Source organism: Symsagittifera roscoffensis, chromosome 3 (genome assembly GCF_963678635.1).
Source record: "Symsagittifera roscoffensis chromosome 3, txSymRosc1.1, whole genome shotgun sequence".
NCBI classification, from domain to species: Eukaryota; Metazoa; Xenacoelomorpha; order Acoela; family Convolutidae; genus Symsagittifera; species Symsagittifera roscoffensis.
Genome location: NC_087064.1, coordinates 25,225,262 through 25,242,135, shown reverse-complemented (window position 1 = coordinate 25,242,135; position 16,874 = coordinate 25,225,262). Strand labels below are relative to the sequence as shown.

Sequence of the window (16,874 nt, the reverse complement as noted above, 5' to 3'; positions counted from 1 at the left end):
ACTAATTAAAATTTCAAGTGTCTTGCTAGGTATCTTTGCCTAGAGTTACTATTTGATAAAAACAGGTATTATGAAAGTGTATGGGACTGGGTTTTTTTTTAGTTTTTGAGACAATTTGAAAAATTTTATCCCTTTTTCAAAAAAAAACGTTCTCAAAATTATTTAATCGATTTACAAAAAGGTACATCTATAGAAAAACCCCCTACATTTTTGTGTGCTTGTTTACTCCGCTAGTCTCTTTTTGCTTTACACATAAGTCTACAGCCTTCGAAATCTGTTTGTGGAATGTTTGTTCAATAAATTTGATTTTTTTTTGTTTTTTCAAAAACTAAGCGACCAAATCTGAAATTTTAATTAAATTTAATAGAACGGACTTGAAAAACTTCCCGCTACGTCCAACCTTTTTTTTTACTCGGAATGGTCCAGTTGTTTTTTACTTTTTTGACCGTTTTTTGAATTTTTTTAAAAATTTTTCCCGAAAAACAACCTCCTAAACCTGAGGTTGTCAGTTCGATTGAGATAACGGGCAGTGGAAATCTCCCTTGCGTTGGCGGCTACACACATTTTTTTTTCAAAAAACTGATCTTCCTCAGAAAAGTCAGTGTTTTGAGCGTTTTTTAAAAAAAATTTATGAATTTTACCGGAAAATACCCTCCCATATCTGAGATCTGTGTTCAATCCAAAGAACTGCTTGTAGCAAGCGCCTATGAATACGCGCTTGCTCATCAATTTTTTGATCTAAAAAATTATGGCTCTCGGAAAAGTCTGAGTTTTTAATTTTTTGACCGTTTTTCGAATTTTTTTAACTTTTATCGAGAACTACCCTGCCAAACCTGGGTTTTTGGATTCAATCGTAATTTTAGTTTGGATGAATCTCTTCTGAATTATCAGCTCGCCCATTTTCTTTTTTTTTTTTTAAAAAAGCTATGATTCTTGGAGATTCAGCTATGATTCAGTTTTCTGATTTGGTGACCGTTTTTTGAATTTTTCTGTAACTGTCCTGCCAAATCTGATGTAGCTTTACTCGGCACAAGAGCTTGTTGAAAATTAGCGTTTATGTTTGAAAACGCTCAGTTTTTTCAGAAAAAAGTTTCGTCTGTAAATAGTGAATGTTTTGGAATTAAGTCCGCTTTTTGGAAGTTTTTTAACGACTCGAAACTTACCGCGCCATTTCTCAGTTTAAGTGTTCAATGTGTTCATTCGCGCAACCCGATTTTGGGAATCTTCGCTACTTTTGCTTTTTTGCTGAAAGTCGGAATTTTTCGGCAAGTCAAATTTTTGAACTTTGACAGTGCCTTAGAAACTTTGATTTTTTAAAAAAAAATTATCAAAATCTAAGAAAAAATTCAAGCGAAAGAAGCAGTTGCGCTATTTTTCCCCGCATAAGTGGTTACTTCTTTGTAAGAGAAAGATTGTCTTTGTGAAAATTTCAAAATCTCTTAAGTTTTCACTCTGCTAAATTAAGTCCAATTTTTAAAACTGGGCATGCCCAGCATCAGTTTCAATCGAAAATGATGATGCTTATTTTTTTTGTTTAGAAACAGCCCAGAAAAGAGCATTTTATCTAAACTATCATTGAGAAACAAATTAGTGATCAGATTCGCCCCTTGAAAAAGTTTTTTCCTTAAAAATAATTGCTTTTAGATTGAATTAGACTTTTAATTCATTTTTCAACTGACCACACTTTCTTTACGTTTGCGATTAGCAAGCGTTATTAAACTAGAATTTTGACTTTTTTTGGGTTAACAACTAGTTAAAATCACTTGAATCACTTGACTTCATTCACGTGCACTCTCTCCACTCACGTGCTGTCAAGCTCAATCTCCTGCAAACCTGGCATAGAGGTTACAATTACGTAATGAATAGTTATTGTAGGGTAGTTTCACGAGGAATTGAAACTTTCAAAATTTCTACACAAATCAGTTTTTTTTCGGCTCAACTGGTATCTGCTCGAAGATTGTCGGCCTTGTTTCCGCTTCGTAAGCTTTATTCAATTACTTATTAAAATTTCAAGTGTCTTGCTAGGTAGGTTTGCCTAGAGTTGCTATTTGATAAAAACAGGTATTATGAAAGTGTATGGGACTGGGTTTTTTTTGAGACGATTTGAAAAATTTCATCCCTTTTTCAAAAAAAACTTTCTCAAAATTTTTTAATCGATTTACAAAAAGGTACATCTATAGAAAGACCCCCTACATTTTTGTGTGCTTGTTTACTCCGCTAGTCTCTTTTTGCTTTACACATAAGACTACAGCCTTCGAAATCTGTTTGTGGAATGTTTGTATAATAAATTTGATTTTTTTTTGTTTTTTCAAAAGATAAACGACCAAATCTGAAATTTTAATTTCATTGAATAGAACGGACTTGAAAAGCTTCCCGCTACGTCTAACCTTTTTTTACTCGGAATAGTCCAGTTGTTTTTTTACTTTTTTGACCGTTTTTTGAGTTTTTTAAAAATTTTTTCCGAAAAACAACCTCCTAAACCTGAGGTTGTCAGTTCGATTGAGATAACGGGCAGTGGAAATCTCCCTTGCGTTGGCGGCTAAACACATTTTTTTTTTCAAAAAACTTATCTTCCTCAGAAAAGTCAGTGTTTTGAGCGTTTTTTCTTTTAATTTTTTGAATTTTACCGGAAAATACCCTCCCATATCTGAGATCTGTGTTCAATCCAAAGAACTGCTTGTAGCAAGCGCCTATGAATACGCGCTTGCCCATCAATTTTTTGATCTAAAAAATTATGGCTCTCGGAAAAGTCTGAGTTTTTATTTTTTGACCGTTTTTCGAATTTTTTTGACTTTTATCGAGAACTACCCTGCCAAATGAATCTCTTCTGAATTATCAGCTACGCCCATTTTTCATTTTTCATTTTCTTGAAGATTCAGCTATGATTCAGTTTTCTGATTTGGTGACAGTTTTTTGAATTTTTCTGTAACTGTCCTACCAAATCTGATGTAGCTTTACTCGGCACAAGAGCTTGTTGAAAATTAACGATTATGTTTGAATACGCCCAGTAAAAAAGTTTCGTCTGTAACTCGTGAAGGTTTTGGAATTTAGTCCGCTTTTTGGAAGTTTTTTTTGACGACTCGAAACTTACCGCGCCATTTCTCAGTTTAAGTGTTCAATGTGTTCATTCGCGCAGCCCGTTTTTGGGAATCTTCGCTACTTTATCGGCCACGACCTGCTTTTTTGCCGAAAAAAGTTAGTTTCGGAAAGTCAACTTTTTGAACTTTGGCCGTGGCTTAGAAACTTTTTGAATTTTTTTAAAACTACCCTATCAAAATCTAAAAAAAAAATCAATCGAAAGAAGCAGTTGCGCTATTTTTCCCCCGCATAAGTGCTTACTTCTTTGTAAGAGAAAGATTGTCTTTGTGAAAATTGCAAAATCTCTTAAGTTTTCACTCTGCTCAATTAAGTCCAATTTTTGAAACTGCGCATGCCCAGCATCAGTTTCAATCGAAAATGATGATGCTTATGTTTTGTTGGTTTGCTGGCTTGGTTTTTGAACCCCTCTTAAGGGTTTTCGAAAAATTGATCAAAAACATGTTGGCATAAACGTGGAAATAAGACGATAATGTATTTTTTCTCAAAGTAAAATCAAGTCGCAGGGTTCCCAGCGCGAGTCCCGGATGGACTTTGTTTGTCTTCAATGTATTTGGCAGTTTTTTTTAGAAATTTTGATTAGTGTGAATATCGTTTCTTGCTTTTTTTGTGGTTGGCTTTTTTCAAAGCGTATTTTTTTACGCTAATTTAACTAATTGAAAATCGTACTGTAATTTGTGAGGCTACTAGCTGTGATTTTGTTTATTTAATGTTTTAGCTTAAATAGGTTCTGTTCATAGTATATCGACTTGGTTACCACATTTCAAATCGTTTGAAATGCATAAGTAGGTTTTTCTGCGTTTTTGTGGATTGGGCGAAAAAACACTGAGTGCTGTTTTAGTGGTGTGGGTTGTTTTTATTGACATAAGTAGTAATTTGTATTTAATTCCGGCGAGGGAGTAGTTGTGAATAGAGGGGAGGGGGATTTTTGCAATAGAAAAATTATAACATTAAATAATGATTTTTTGATGAAGAGTTGGTGAACGTAGTTCAGAATCTAATATACTGGAGAAAGAAAGTTATGCTACCTAGTAATCTTCAGAGCTTGGAATTTTTTTCTATAAAACTTGTGATTACCCTTGCGATAAGCCAGGGTATTGCAATCCGATACTAGACTTTTCCTCCCTTAAATAACTTTGTTCATATGATGGTTAAAATTAGAAATGGTAAATTTGGTTCAGTTGATAATGAATTCGAGTTTTGCGTCTCCGGCACATTTAGTCTGGAGGTAACGGATGCGCCTGAGACGGCAAATCTGACAGGACCTGTTTTTTTTTCATCAATTTTGTCTGCTTATGATTTGTCGGCATATTTGCCACATTCTAGAATTGTTTTTTTTTTTGCTGTACGCAAATAAAATTTTATTTACTTTTAGAGTTTTGATTTACTTCTGCTGTTTGGTATTTTTACTAAAACTCTTTGCATATGTCTTTTTTTACTCACAAATTTTATTCTGTCAGAATGATTTCGGCTCATTTTTTGTCGGCCTGGTGGACTAGTTTTTAGTCGTTTCAAGGGTTAAATAATTTTTATGCTCTCTGGATTGCACAAAATGCTAAAAAATTTAATAGGAATCATAGTTTTCCATGTCCAATTTTGGCTTTTTTGTTTTCCTGTTTCTTCGCTTGATAGGTTTCGACTTATATTTAATCAGCTTAATGGCCTCATATTGCGACTTTCGACTATCGAAAAAATTACATGAACCTTTGTGCGTTTTGAGGGCGAGGTGGGTTAAATATATTTTTTTAGTCTCCAAATTTTGTGATTTTTTTCGGCTTTTTTGTTAATTGGTTTAATAATTCTCGGCGTATATTGTATCGGCTTAGTGGCCGCATTTTGTTTCATTTGACGAGCAAGTAAGTTTTTGTATGTATTTGCTTTGAGGGTGAGGAAATTACAGCTTAAAGGGTCTCTGCTAAGGTATTTTCGGCTTTGTTACCGCTTGGTAAGTTTCGTTCCGATGCTTATTTCACATTATATTGCCTTGGCATATTTTTGTATTCATTTTATAGATCGTTTTTTTTCAACATTTTCGGTTTTTTCCGACTAAGCTGCTTTCTTGCTTCGCCTGTGTCATAAATTTTTTTCATTCCTTGTGTGAAAACTACACGTTTTGAACATATTATTTGCCTGACTCAGTTGAAACAGATCAGGAATGTAACTGTAAGTCCTTAAAGTTTTCATTTCAAATTGCGAGAAACGCATTTTAGAACACTTTTTGTTGCGCTGTTGAAAAATTATGGCGAAAACAGCAATACAGTTGTATACAAAATAAGGTTTTATAAAGGTTTTTTGTGAATTTTTATGCAATTTAAAAAAAAAGAGTTAATAACCATCTCCAGGCAAAACAAAATTATTAGTTACCAATTTATTTCTAGTTCACTAACCACTAACAAGTTTGCAAGGTTTTGCATTTAATTTTTCTAGTGCGTTGCTCTTTTCTCAAGTAGGTCGTGATGATTTTTTTTTCGTTTTCCAGGAAAGGTCTTAAAATTTGTATTTTCGTGGTTTGACTTTTTATTCATTTTCAAGTCCAATTCATTTTCTTTGTTGAAACAAAGGCTAACTCCACTGTCGAACAACAGAAGTGTAAAGGTAGCAAAAAACATGATCTAATTCTAGTTTCGAAAGTTGTTTTCAATTTTGAGATTTCCCAGCGCAATAAAAAATACCCGTTGATCCAGTTAAATCAAGTTTGATTAATTTTATCAAAAAAGTTACGTAGCTCCGCTTTGCCTCTAGTGAAAATAATGATTTTTGATATGCTTTTCACATTGATAATGAACAAGTGGTATATCACCGAATAGGCTGTCCACTTTTCCTGCTTATATCCGCAATTTTGAATAACCCAAATTTAGGAAGTTCTAATTCTAATTAGTGAAATTTTGAGTCTAAGTTTGATTTGCGAGAATTTTGTATGAATTTTTGTATTTTTCAATTTCTGCCATCTATCTATATCTATCTATCTATCTATCTATCTATCTATCTATCTATACTATATTTAAATGCGAGTGACAGCTATCTCCCATGGTTAAGCATAATAATTTTGCATGTTTAACGAAAGAGTTTTTTTATGTTTGAGCTTTATCATATAATGCAATGCTTAAGAAAATTTTTCAATGGGTTTTCCGCAAGGTCATTAATTTTCTGTAATTTTTTTGCGAGGCCAAATTAAGTCTGTCTGTCTGTCTGTCTGTCTGTCTGTCTGTCTGTCTGTCTGTCTGTCTGTCTGTATACCTGCTTTGTTAATTAATTTGATTATGTCTGTCTACCCGTCTCCTAATTATTTAACTTTCATCTATCTATTATGTATTTAATTACGGACTTCACTATCTCGTCATGCTTAGGCTTTCTCAACGTATTATTTTTGCATGTCTAGCAAAAGAATTTTTTCACGTTTAGGCTATATCGTATATAGCTATGTTTAAGGTTTTTTTTCGATTTTCCAGTTTAAATGCAGTGTTTATATCATCAAGTTTGAAATTAGCAACCTAATAGTGGGATGTTGTCAGAGAGAGTTTTCCCAGGTTTTGCGATTCTGGCCTCCATATATGAATAACCAAATCCTTTTAGTTTACGAGACAGGCAATTTTCGAGATTTTTCAAAAATTTCTAGAAAAACTAATTTAAAAAATTTCTCAATTTTTGAAATTCTCACTCTGTAGTTGGATGCTGTCAGAGTACTCTCAGGGGTTGCGAATCTTGCCTCCAAATCTCCGTTCTCAAACCCTTGTAGTTCTCGAGATATGACGTTTTTTTTATGTTTTTTTTTTAAATTTTTCAAAAACTTAGATTTTAAAAAATTCCATAACGTTTAAGGTCTCATTCCTGTTATTGGATATTGTGAAAATAATCTCGGGGAGTTGCGAATCTTGCCACTGAATATGGATGCTCAAATATTTGTAGTTTTCGAGATATGACGTTTTTGGGATTTTCTCTCTTGATATATATAAAATATCACAAAACTTGAACTTTGTCAGGGTATTCTCAGGAGTTGCAAATTTTGCCTCCAAATATGACTGCTAAAAACATTGCAGTTTTTCAGATATGACGTTTTTCGTGATTTTTTCAAAAAAATTTTCATGAAAATTAAATTAATTTTTTTTTCAAAGTTTGAAGTTCCTAACCTGTAGCTGGGGGCAGTCAGAGTAATCTCAGGGATTGTAAAATTGGCCTCCAAATAAGAGTGTCCAAATCTTTTAAGTTTAAGAGATAAAACGATTTGTGTGATTTTCTTGGAAATTTTCAGGAAACTCAAATTACAAAATAATTCACTTAAGTGAAATTCCCAACCCTGTAGTTGTGTGGTGTCGATTACTTTCATAGATTGCGATTATTGCCATCAAATAAGACTGTTGAATCTCGGTAGTTTTCGAGATGTGAAATTTTTCTGTTTCTCAAAAAATACATTTTTTAGAAAATTTAAGGTGAAGTTTCTCAAAATTTGAATTTCCCAAAGTTGTAGTTGGGTACTATAAAAGTACCCTCGAAACTTGCAAATATTGCGTCCAAATGCGACTGCTCAATTGCTTTCAGTTTCCCAGATGTGACGTCTCTTATATCATTTTAATTTTTTCGAAGAACTTATAAAAAACTTCACAAAGTATTATGATTCTTCAAAGTTTGTATGAAAAACTTGAATAAAATACTTTGCAAAATTTGTAATTACGAACCTTGTAATTGGGTGCCGTCAGAGCACACTCAAAGAATGCAGATCTTTTTTCCAACATATGCGGTTTATTATGAGTACCGGAGGTGCGTTTCACGCTAGTTTCAGTAAAAGCAAAGTTGACAACTGTGTTTTACGAATTGCTCCTTTTGCATTTGGAAGTTTTTTCGAGCTTGCCAAAATAAGCTAAATAATTTTAGAGCCGCGTTGATTGAGCATTTCGCAAATGTTAAGTTATAGACTCACTGCTTATTCTGAGTCTTCCTTGAAAAACTTCTGTATCCCAATTTCCAATTATTATAGTTCTGTATTAATACTGGGAACTATACTTGCCAAACATCAAACAAATGCAAGATGCATGGTCTAATTTACATATCTGGCTTTCAATTTTTAACGTGTTAGTCTAGCAAGCTAACAAGTGCATGAGTTTATTTGCCAGTCATCCTCAGTCGTTTCTTGGCCATCTGGGCCTTGCCGAAAGAGGAGTGGTCTCGTCGACTCGCCCGAGACGTCATCCAGGGATCCGAGAATGACGAGTCTTCGGACTCCATTTGGGGAACTGGTACGCCGTGAAACATGAGCATCTCACGCAGCTCATCCCGCAACTCGCTGTTCAGCTCACCTGCAAATAATTTTGTTCGAACTTAAGAAAAGATTTTAAACATAGTGAAGTGGTGCTGATGCCAAAATAAAGTGTTAATATTCTCATTATGGATGCAACTAAAAATAAAAGTCAGTTTTACCACAGCCTGGCCGACAATGGCTGCAATAGCGGTACCACATGAAAGTTCTAGGCGCAAAAAAAACGGCCTTGAGTCGCAACAAAGAACTTCGCTCAACAAAATAGCCAAATCTGGAATGTGAGAAATAAATCAAATAGACTATCCTCAGACATTCCTGTTAAGGCCTAATGATAGCTCATCTGCGATTCGCAGCAATTTCAATTAGTTGCCTTTTTACTCCAATCCAATAAAAAATGCTTAAATTGATGCGGTTTTTGGTTAAGTAATCATTCGTTCTGCAGTGAATAAGCTCTTGCTTTTAGTTAATGAATTATGATAAGTTGAACGTTTGAATACGTTTGAACTTTAGATAAAAATCAAACCCGCCCTAAAAGAACTGAAATCGAACAAAAAGCCACAATTATTTCTGTAAAGCCTTCCAAAAACTATGCTTTGCGAAATCCACTGAAGTATTTTTTAATATTGGTTTATTATTATCAGAGTCATTTTTCTAATCAAGGAATTCTGGAATATTTCAATCTCATTGTTTATTTTTTTTTTCGGATTAAATGGAGCATTGAATGATGTAATTTTTTTTGAAATTCTGACATGTTTTCAACAGAACCAATTTTCGAAATAATTACATATCTATTGTAATTTATCAAATAGCGCTGAACGCAGCCGTAAATACCATCTTTTTTGAGGCGTTTTTATTAAGGCTCAATCAGGGTTTCAACCGTCTGTGTTATGTTTTAACATCATTTTGCAATGTGTATATTTTTGGAGGTGGTGTGAATTGTAGCTTGGCTGTTTTTGAAGTTATGTTCCGATGTCTGCTTTCTGTACTGAATTTGAACAAAGAATGATTTTGCGGCGAGAATTTCATGCGATATAAAGGCGCAAGCATTGTCTGACAGGCGCCACGACAGGTGGGTTCAAATGACAGACAGGAAAAATCTATCACACTTATTCTGTTTGTCAGAGTAATCAAAGTACGGGAGGGAAAAGGTGTTAGTTATCGGGAAAAAAATTTAAAGTGATGTTTTGTACTATTGCGATCCCGGATTTCAACCCGGTACTTGAGTTTTAAATGTTAAAGACGAAAAGATCTATCACTTATTTAGGCCGCATTACTTTTCATTGTTTTTATGTCAAGTAAAAGTTGAAAGTTGTTTATGCTCGAAATTGATTGCTCGTGGTTTGTTCTTTTTTTTTAATTTTCTTTTATTGAATTTAGAAAACAATTCTTTTGGCAAAAGGAAGGCAAGCTGAGCTCTCCCACTGCGAAATTGCAAATGACGCTAAAAACGTGAAGGATTTATTTTTTCTAAAATCAACTTAAACTATCAGAATTCACAGCAAAATAAAAAGCTAGCCATTGACATATTTTTTTTCTTATGTGGTTGGTTTCATGAGAAAAATGATAATCTTTACTCTTGCGATAAGCAAGAACTTGCAACCGGGTAATGGACTTTTTTCCCTTAAATAACTTTGTTCACAGAATAGTCACTCTGAGTATTTAGCCATTTCTAAGTTCCTTTTAATGTTCCACCCTCATATTTCATGTACTGCCTGTTTAGGGATCCTAATTGATTTTTAGGAGTTCTATGAAAGTCTTGTCTTTCGAAAAAGTTTCCGATCATTTTGCGTTTATTGGGTGTCGGCCTTATTTTTGTCGGCGCATTTAACTGATGTTCTTTTTCTATTGCTTTTAGTAAATGTTTCAAAATTGGGTAGACTCAAATTTGACAATTTATGTCCACAAAAGTCAAATCAACTTCTCCGACACTTTTTAAAACCCTAAAAAGTAACTTTTTATTTTTTTTCACGAGAAAGGTTTTTTGGGTTACTTTTTCTTTCACGGAAGTAGATTTGTTCAAACTATTATTCGCTTTTGTATGCTGTGTTTATCAAATCTTTTCGGTATTGATACTTCTGACTGCAATTAGCAAACGTTATCAAATCGGAGTAAAGATTTTTTTCGTGTTAACAACTAGTTCAGCAGAATTACTTGAATCATTTTACATTTGTTTCATATGGCATCAAAAGACCAACGTTAGTTTGCGCATGTGACGAAGAGGTAACCCACCTGCCTACAAAAACAAAGGTCAATGGTCCGCAAAACATATTAGTCGGACTTGTTTGTCTGCTTGTTCTGTTTGTCGGCTGTGTTGCAGCTGCACAAATGTTGCCGCATAATACTTGAAAAAAAATCAGTTCAGTGTATTCCGTTTTTGGGAAAATAATTGAGTTTCAATTCCAAACTTTCAAGTTTTTCTGTTTGGGAAACTCACAAGGCTCAAACATTGTTCCAATAGCCCTCAATTGTTGACTTAAACGGAAAATTGTCAGCTTGTCAAAAATCTTTGTCGGACTTGTTGTTTTGTCGGCTGAGTTCTGATGAACTGCTCTGAAACCTGGGCGCAAATCAAAGCAATATCCAGTTCTATTTAGAGTGCTGATATGATAGCTCTGCACAGGATTACAGGAGTCACTTATAAAGACATAGTTACCAACGAACCAGTTTTTAAAATGACAGAACTTTTTGATCTGGAAAACTACCAGTGCGGTCACGGCCACGATGGTTTGACCATGTTTACAGAAGAGAAAATAACCATGTGCTAAAATCAACAGATCAAGTTCTTTCCCACGAAAAAGACCAGCATGAAGATCAAAAACTTTGGATCGATTGTGTTAAACGAGACCCGAGTACTTTAAGCCTCAAGCTCACAGACTGCCTCAACCGAATGGCTTGGAAAAACGTAGTATCTTTTTCCATTAAACAGCTTAAATGCCATTCAGAATGTCCTCATCTAATTGCTAGAATTTGTCAAGCTTTCCAGGTATACAATTGTTTACGCAATTTCCGGATGTCAAACCCCGCCACAATGGGAAAACGAACAATCAACGCATTAGTAGGTGTAATTGAGTTCCCGGCAGTTCTTCCGATTTTTTTTGATTTTTCAAATATATGTTTTTCACCCTCGCGAGAGCAAGTGTCTTGTAACGGGTAAGTTAACTTTTTTCCTGTGATGAACTGTTCTTGCAAGAAATTGAACTTGCTTTATCGTTGATCCGTAACATTTTCCAGGTTCCTTCCCACTTGGCTTGGAGACACCGCAGTCGATTTTGCACCGTAGGTTCTGGATTCGAGTGTATCGGCTGTTTTCGTCAGTATGGATAAAATGGAGACAAATTTCTAAGTTAAGGTTGGCTGTAAGTTAAGATTGTCGTGATTGCTTCCGCTTCATAAGATTTGTCCCGTGGCTAATTTTAAATTCAAGTGTCCTACTTAGCAGATTTTCCTTGAATTCCGGTTTCATAAAAGCAAATATTAAGAAAATTTAAAATTTATGGGTTTGGTATTTATATTTTGGTTTGTTTTCTTTTGAGACGCGTTGGAATTTTTGTAACTTCTTGAAAAAACTTAATAACGTACTTTACCCACTGTCTACCGCCTTCGAGAAACATTTTGGAAATCTTTGACCAAGTTTTTTAAGATTTTTTTTTTGTTTTCTCAAAAACTAATCGAGATTTTGGGTTCAATGGTTAGATCGGGTTAGATCAATTTTTTTAAACAAGTTCTCCCTCGGAGAAGTCAATTGAAAATAAACTTTTTGAATTTTCGCCAAAACTACGCTTCCTCATCTGAGATTTTCTGTTCAATCAATATAACGGTTTGTGTGAAGCTTCCTTGCGATATAAACTAAGCTTAATTTTTTCCACAAAAAGTTATGGCCCTCGGAAAAATTAGTTCTTCACCCTTTTCTTAGACTATTTGACTTCTTTCAGAAAATACGAACCCAAATTTAATTCATTTGGTTCAATCGAAATAACAGGTTGCGTAAATTTTTTTTGCATCAACGGTTTGCCCATTTTTTACTTATAAAGTTATGATTCTCGGAGAACTCTCGAAAAATGTTTTTTACCTCCCCTACAAACTACCCTATTAAATTTGAGATGAAGAATTTAACCAAAACAACCGGTTGCGAGAAATCTTTCTGCAGAAGCGACTACTCCTTGATTTTTTTTGTATGAAAACTGTAAAGTCCTAGGGATATTTCTATTATCTCCAAAAATTTCACTTTTTCTTATTTTTAGCGGAGAAACAACTAATATTTCATCCACATCAGGTTAACAATTTCAAAATTTAATAACTAGGTACCTCCAGCTCTAGCCGAGCCGCTACTTATATTTTATCTAGACATACGAAAATTTTGTTTCACTTGATTTTGTTCAACATTTTTTATTTTTTTTTTACTTTGGTTTTTTAATGTTTGTGTTGTATCGCAAGTGGTACGAAGCTCTGATTCGCCTCTGTTTCCGTGTTTGTTTTTTAAAAACTGTTTGAAGTTATTCTCTTTAAAAATTACAGGAGTGTTCTATGCTATTGTTTGGTGTTGTGGTCACACCCATGATCGAGACGACAATTTCGATTACAGTCGGGACCTGATTTTTTGTGGAAACTGGAATTTTTCGACAATTTTGGACTTTTGTGTCTGGTTAATTTCGTGTCTGCTTGAACAAAAATATAATACCAGTTTTAATTTAAATTTTTATGTTCACTGAAGTCTCAATTTGATATCCTGTGTAATTGTTCAGTAATTCCTTTAATCGGAAATTGATGTCTTTTACTACTACTACTTTTATTATTTTGCGGTTTAGATCATGCAGAAAGGTTCGTTTGTAGCATTTTGAAAGCTCTTTGCAAAGTTTCTAATGGTGCTGGTAGTTTTTTTCCAGGAAGTTCTTGCCCTTTTTTGTAATCTCTACTATATTTAAAAGCGTGTGACCCGTAACTGGCCATGTTTCCGCGTTTTTTTTTTTGCAATAGTTAAGGGCATAACTTATCCATGCGTGCTTAAGCTATATCGTATTTTGCAATGCCTAAGAGTTTTTTTGCGATTTTCCAGTTTGAATCTAGTGTTTGTTCCACCAAGTTAAAAGTAAGCCACACAATAGTTGGATGCTGCCAGAGTTCCCCCAGGGGTTGTGAATTTGGTCTCAAATGTTGAATGCCGAAATCCTTTATGTGTACAAGATACGACGATTTTTGTGATTTCTTAAAAATTTTTCAGAAAACTCAAATTAGAAAAATTGAAAATTCCCCTGTATTTGGGTGCTGTCAGAGTCTTCTCAAGGATTGCGAATCTTGGCGTACTTTATGACTGCTCAAATCCTTGTAGTTTTCGAGATATGACGTGTTAAATGATTTGTTTTTAATTTTTCAGAAAACTTAGATTTTAAAAATTTCAAAAGATTTGAAATTTCTAATATTGTAGTTGGGTACTGTGAGGGTACTCTCCTGTGTTTTAACATCCAAATCTTGCGTCCAAATGCGACTGCTCAAATGCTCTTAGTTTTCGAGATATGACATTTTTGCAATTTTTTCAAAAAACTTTCCAGAAAACTTGAATTTAGTTTTTTTTCTTCAAAAATTTGAAATTCCCAATCTTTTTGTTAGGGGCTGTCAGAGTATTCGAGGGGGTTGCGAATCTTGCATCCACATATGACTGCTCAAGTCTTTGCGATTTTCGAGATGTGACGTTCTTATGGTTTTTCGTTTTTTTTCCTCAAAATTTGATTTTCTTAATCTTGTATTTGGGTACAAACTTTGCGTCCAAATACGACTGCTCAAGTGCTTTTAGTTTTCGACATGTGACATTTTTGCGATTTTTTCAAAAAACTTTTCAGAAAACTTGAATTTAATTTTTTTCTTCAAAAATTTGAAATTCCTAACCCTTTTGTTTCAAAATTTGCGGCCAAATACGACTACTCAAGTGCTTTTAGTTTTCGACAAGTGACATTTTTGCGATTTTTTCAAAAAAACTTTTCAGAAAACTTGAATTTAATTTTCTTTTCTTTAAAAATTTGAAATTCCCAACCCTTTTGTTGGGGGCTGTCAGAGTATTTGAGGGAGTTGCGAATCTTTCCTGCACATATGACTGCTCGAGTTTTTGCTCTTTTCGAAATGTGACCTTTTTACGGTTTTTCATTTTCTCTCAAAATTTGAAGTTCCTAACCCTGTAGTTGGGTACTGTGAGATTGCTCCCAGGAGTTGCAAATTTTGCGTCCAAATGCGACTGCTCAACTTTTTTTAGTTTCCAAGATGTGACGTCTTTTTATGTCATTGTATTTTTTTTCAAAGCACTAAGATATAAAAAACTTCTAAAACTTTAATGTTTTTGTCAAAATTTGAATTAAAAAAAGCCATAGGAAAAAAAATTTATCAAAATTTGAAACTACGAACACTGTTATTGGTCGCTGTCAGAGTAAACTGAAAGGTTGCGGATCTTTTTTCAATAAATGCGGTTTTTTTGAGTTTTCAAAAATTCGAAGCACCGGAGATGCGTTACATGCTATTTCTTATAATATTTTCGACAAAAAAAAACTATTTTCGTAATTTTGATTTGTCTTTTCACTTGTTTGTAGTCATAGTCATTCATTGTTGTATCGCAAGTAGTGCAAAGCTCACCTTTGCCTCTCAGTTATTTTTTTTTTAATATCAAAACGTTTAAATGTGACTTTTCTGAGTAAATAATTTGTGAAGTCATGAACCAATAATTTCAGTTTTTTTATTGTCCAGCCGATTTTGATTTAAATTATGTGGGACTTTATTTTAAATAAAAATCTAAAGTCATTCTTTTTTTTCTCCTTTTGTCTGTCTTTTATTGTTCTGACTACTCTCGAGAAGCTGTTTTTTGTTTTCTTTATCAGGTAATTTACACGAAAATTAATCCGAGGCTGACTCAATGCACTTTTACGCTCGCGACTAGCAAGCGTTATCAAATCGGAATACAGACTTCGTCGAGATGACGGCTTTAAAATCAGTTAAATAATTGGATATCTTGGCTTACAATAATTTCAAATTTCCTAGCTTCTCCGGCACACTTGGTTTAGAAGTAAAGACTTTTATCTCTGTGTATTTTTTATTTTTTTTTTCCTGCTTTTGGCAATATGCAGCGTTGTCTCTGTGTAAAGATGATGAACTGCTCATAGGACGGCAAAGGTCCTAGGTTCACATCTGGCTTCGAGTTTTTTTTTTCAAGCAGGAAATCTTTCTTTTCGAAAAAATGTCGGCCTATAGTTTGTCTGCTTGTTTTGTCAGCTTAGTTGCCACATCATGGATGCTATATTTAGGTGGTAGCGCAAGTGGCGCTGAGCTCTGCTTTGCTTCTCTGTAACATCATTTTAACACTTAAACTTAATGACTGTTTCAAGAATATTTCTTCTCATTCTTGCAGTCATTCATCTAATTTATACGCCCTCTATTTTTTTGATGTTTTTTTTTGAAATTATATTCTTTAAGAAGTATGGTCGAAACGTTCTGTGCTATATGCCCAACAACAGGCTATTCGTGCTTTGAGTTTATATTTTTGACTGTTTCATGATGTATCATTTCCGGTCATTCATTTCTGCGTGTATTCATTAGTTAAGACCGTTGGAATGGCGCAGTCGTTATGGCAAACAGCTCGGAATCTTAAGGTTTGATTCAACAACTCTCAGAATATTTACTTTCAAAGTTTATCTTTTAATTTGATTTTTTCCTGTTTTTGGCAAAATGCAGCGTTGTCTCTGTGTAAAAATGATGAACTGCTCATATAATAAAGTGCGAAAACTTTTTAAAGAAAAAAAGAACCAAATTCAAACACTAATTTTTCTATTTTTTGTCCTTTTTTAATCAGTTTATTTTAGTTTAAGATACGGATGTGGTCTACAGTTTCTTTAATAAACTAGTACGCCGCTTCCAAATTTTTTATTGTTCCTATTCGGTTTCGGCTTGTTTTGAAATTAATGATTTGGTTAGCATTTTTATAGAGGAGTATTCTTTTTAAATTGCGATGTTTTCATTAACCTTGTTGTTGCATTAACTGATTTTTCAAAGTTCATATTAATTAATAAAATATTGAATCATTCGAGGATGTATTTGTATTGCTTGTCTTGCAAATATCTTTTTTGCTTTTGTTAGAAAGAGTAAAGTACAGTGCTGATGGAAATTATCTAGTTAAAAGGGAAAATATTGGTCTTTGAAACGCGTTTTTTCTTCAATGAAAATATTGGTCTTTGAAACGCGTTTTTTCTTCAATTTGAATAAGTCTTAGTTTGAAATTTATTGATGTTCTGAGTTTGCTATTCATTTCACGAAATTTGAATACTAAAATTATCCCCAAAAAATGTCGTTTATTCTTTTTTTGTTTGATCTAGATTTAAGCAAAACGAACTGGGCCAATGTATGAACAAATGATCTCAAAATTAGCTTCCTCTCATATACGTAGCCTAACAAAGCATTTACTTCTAGTCGCCTGCAATTTTTACAAACTAAATACGACTAAGTTTGGCTTCGTATATATTGGTTTGATCAGTTATATGATCAATGTCACCTTTTG

At 33.8% G+C, this 16,874-nt stretch overlaps 1 protein-coding gene across 1 annotated transcript in view; it reads right to left on the bottom strand.

Moving 5' to 3' along the window:
• Window positions 1-8,039: 8,039 nt before the first annotated feature.
• LOC134842689 (uncharacterized) overlaps window positions 8,040-16,874 on the bottom strand; it is a 28,897-nt gene continuing 20,062 nt past the window's right edge. The window contains exon 2 of the mRNA XM_063859140.1: window positions 8,040-8,387. Within this exon, the coding sequence (XP_063715210.1) occupies window positions 8,194-8,387 (194 nt within the window). The 3' untranslated portion in view covers window positions 8,040-8,193. The remainder of the gene's footprint in view (window positions 8,388-16,874) is intronic.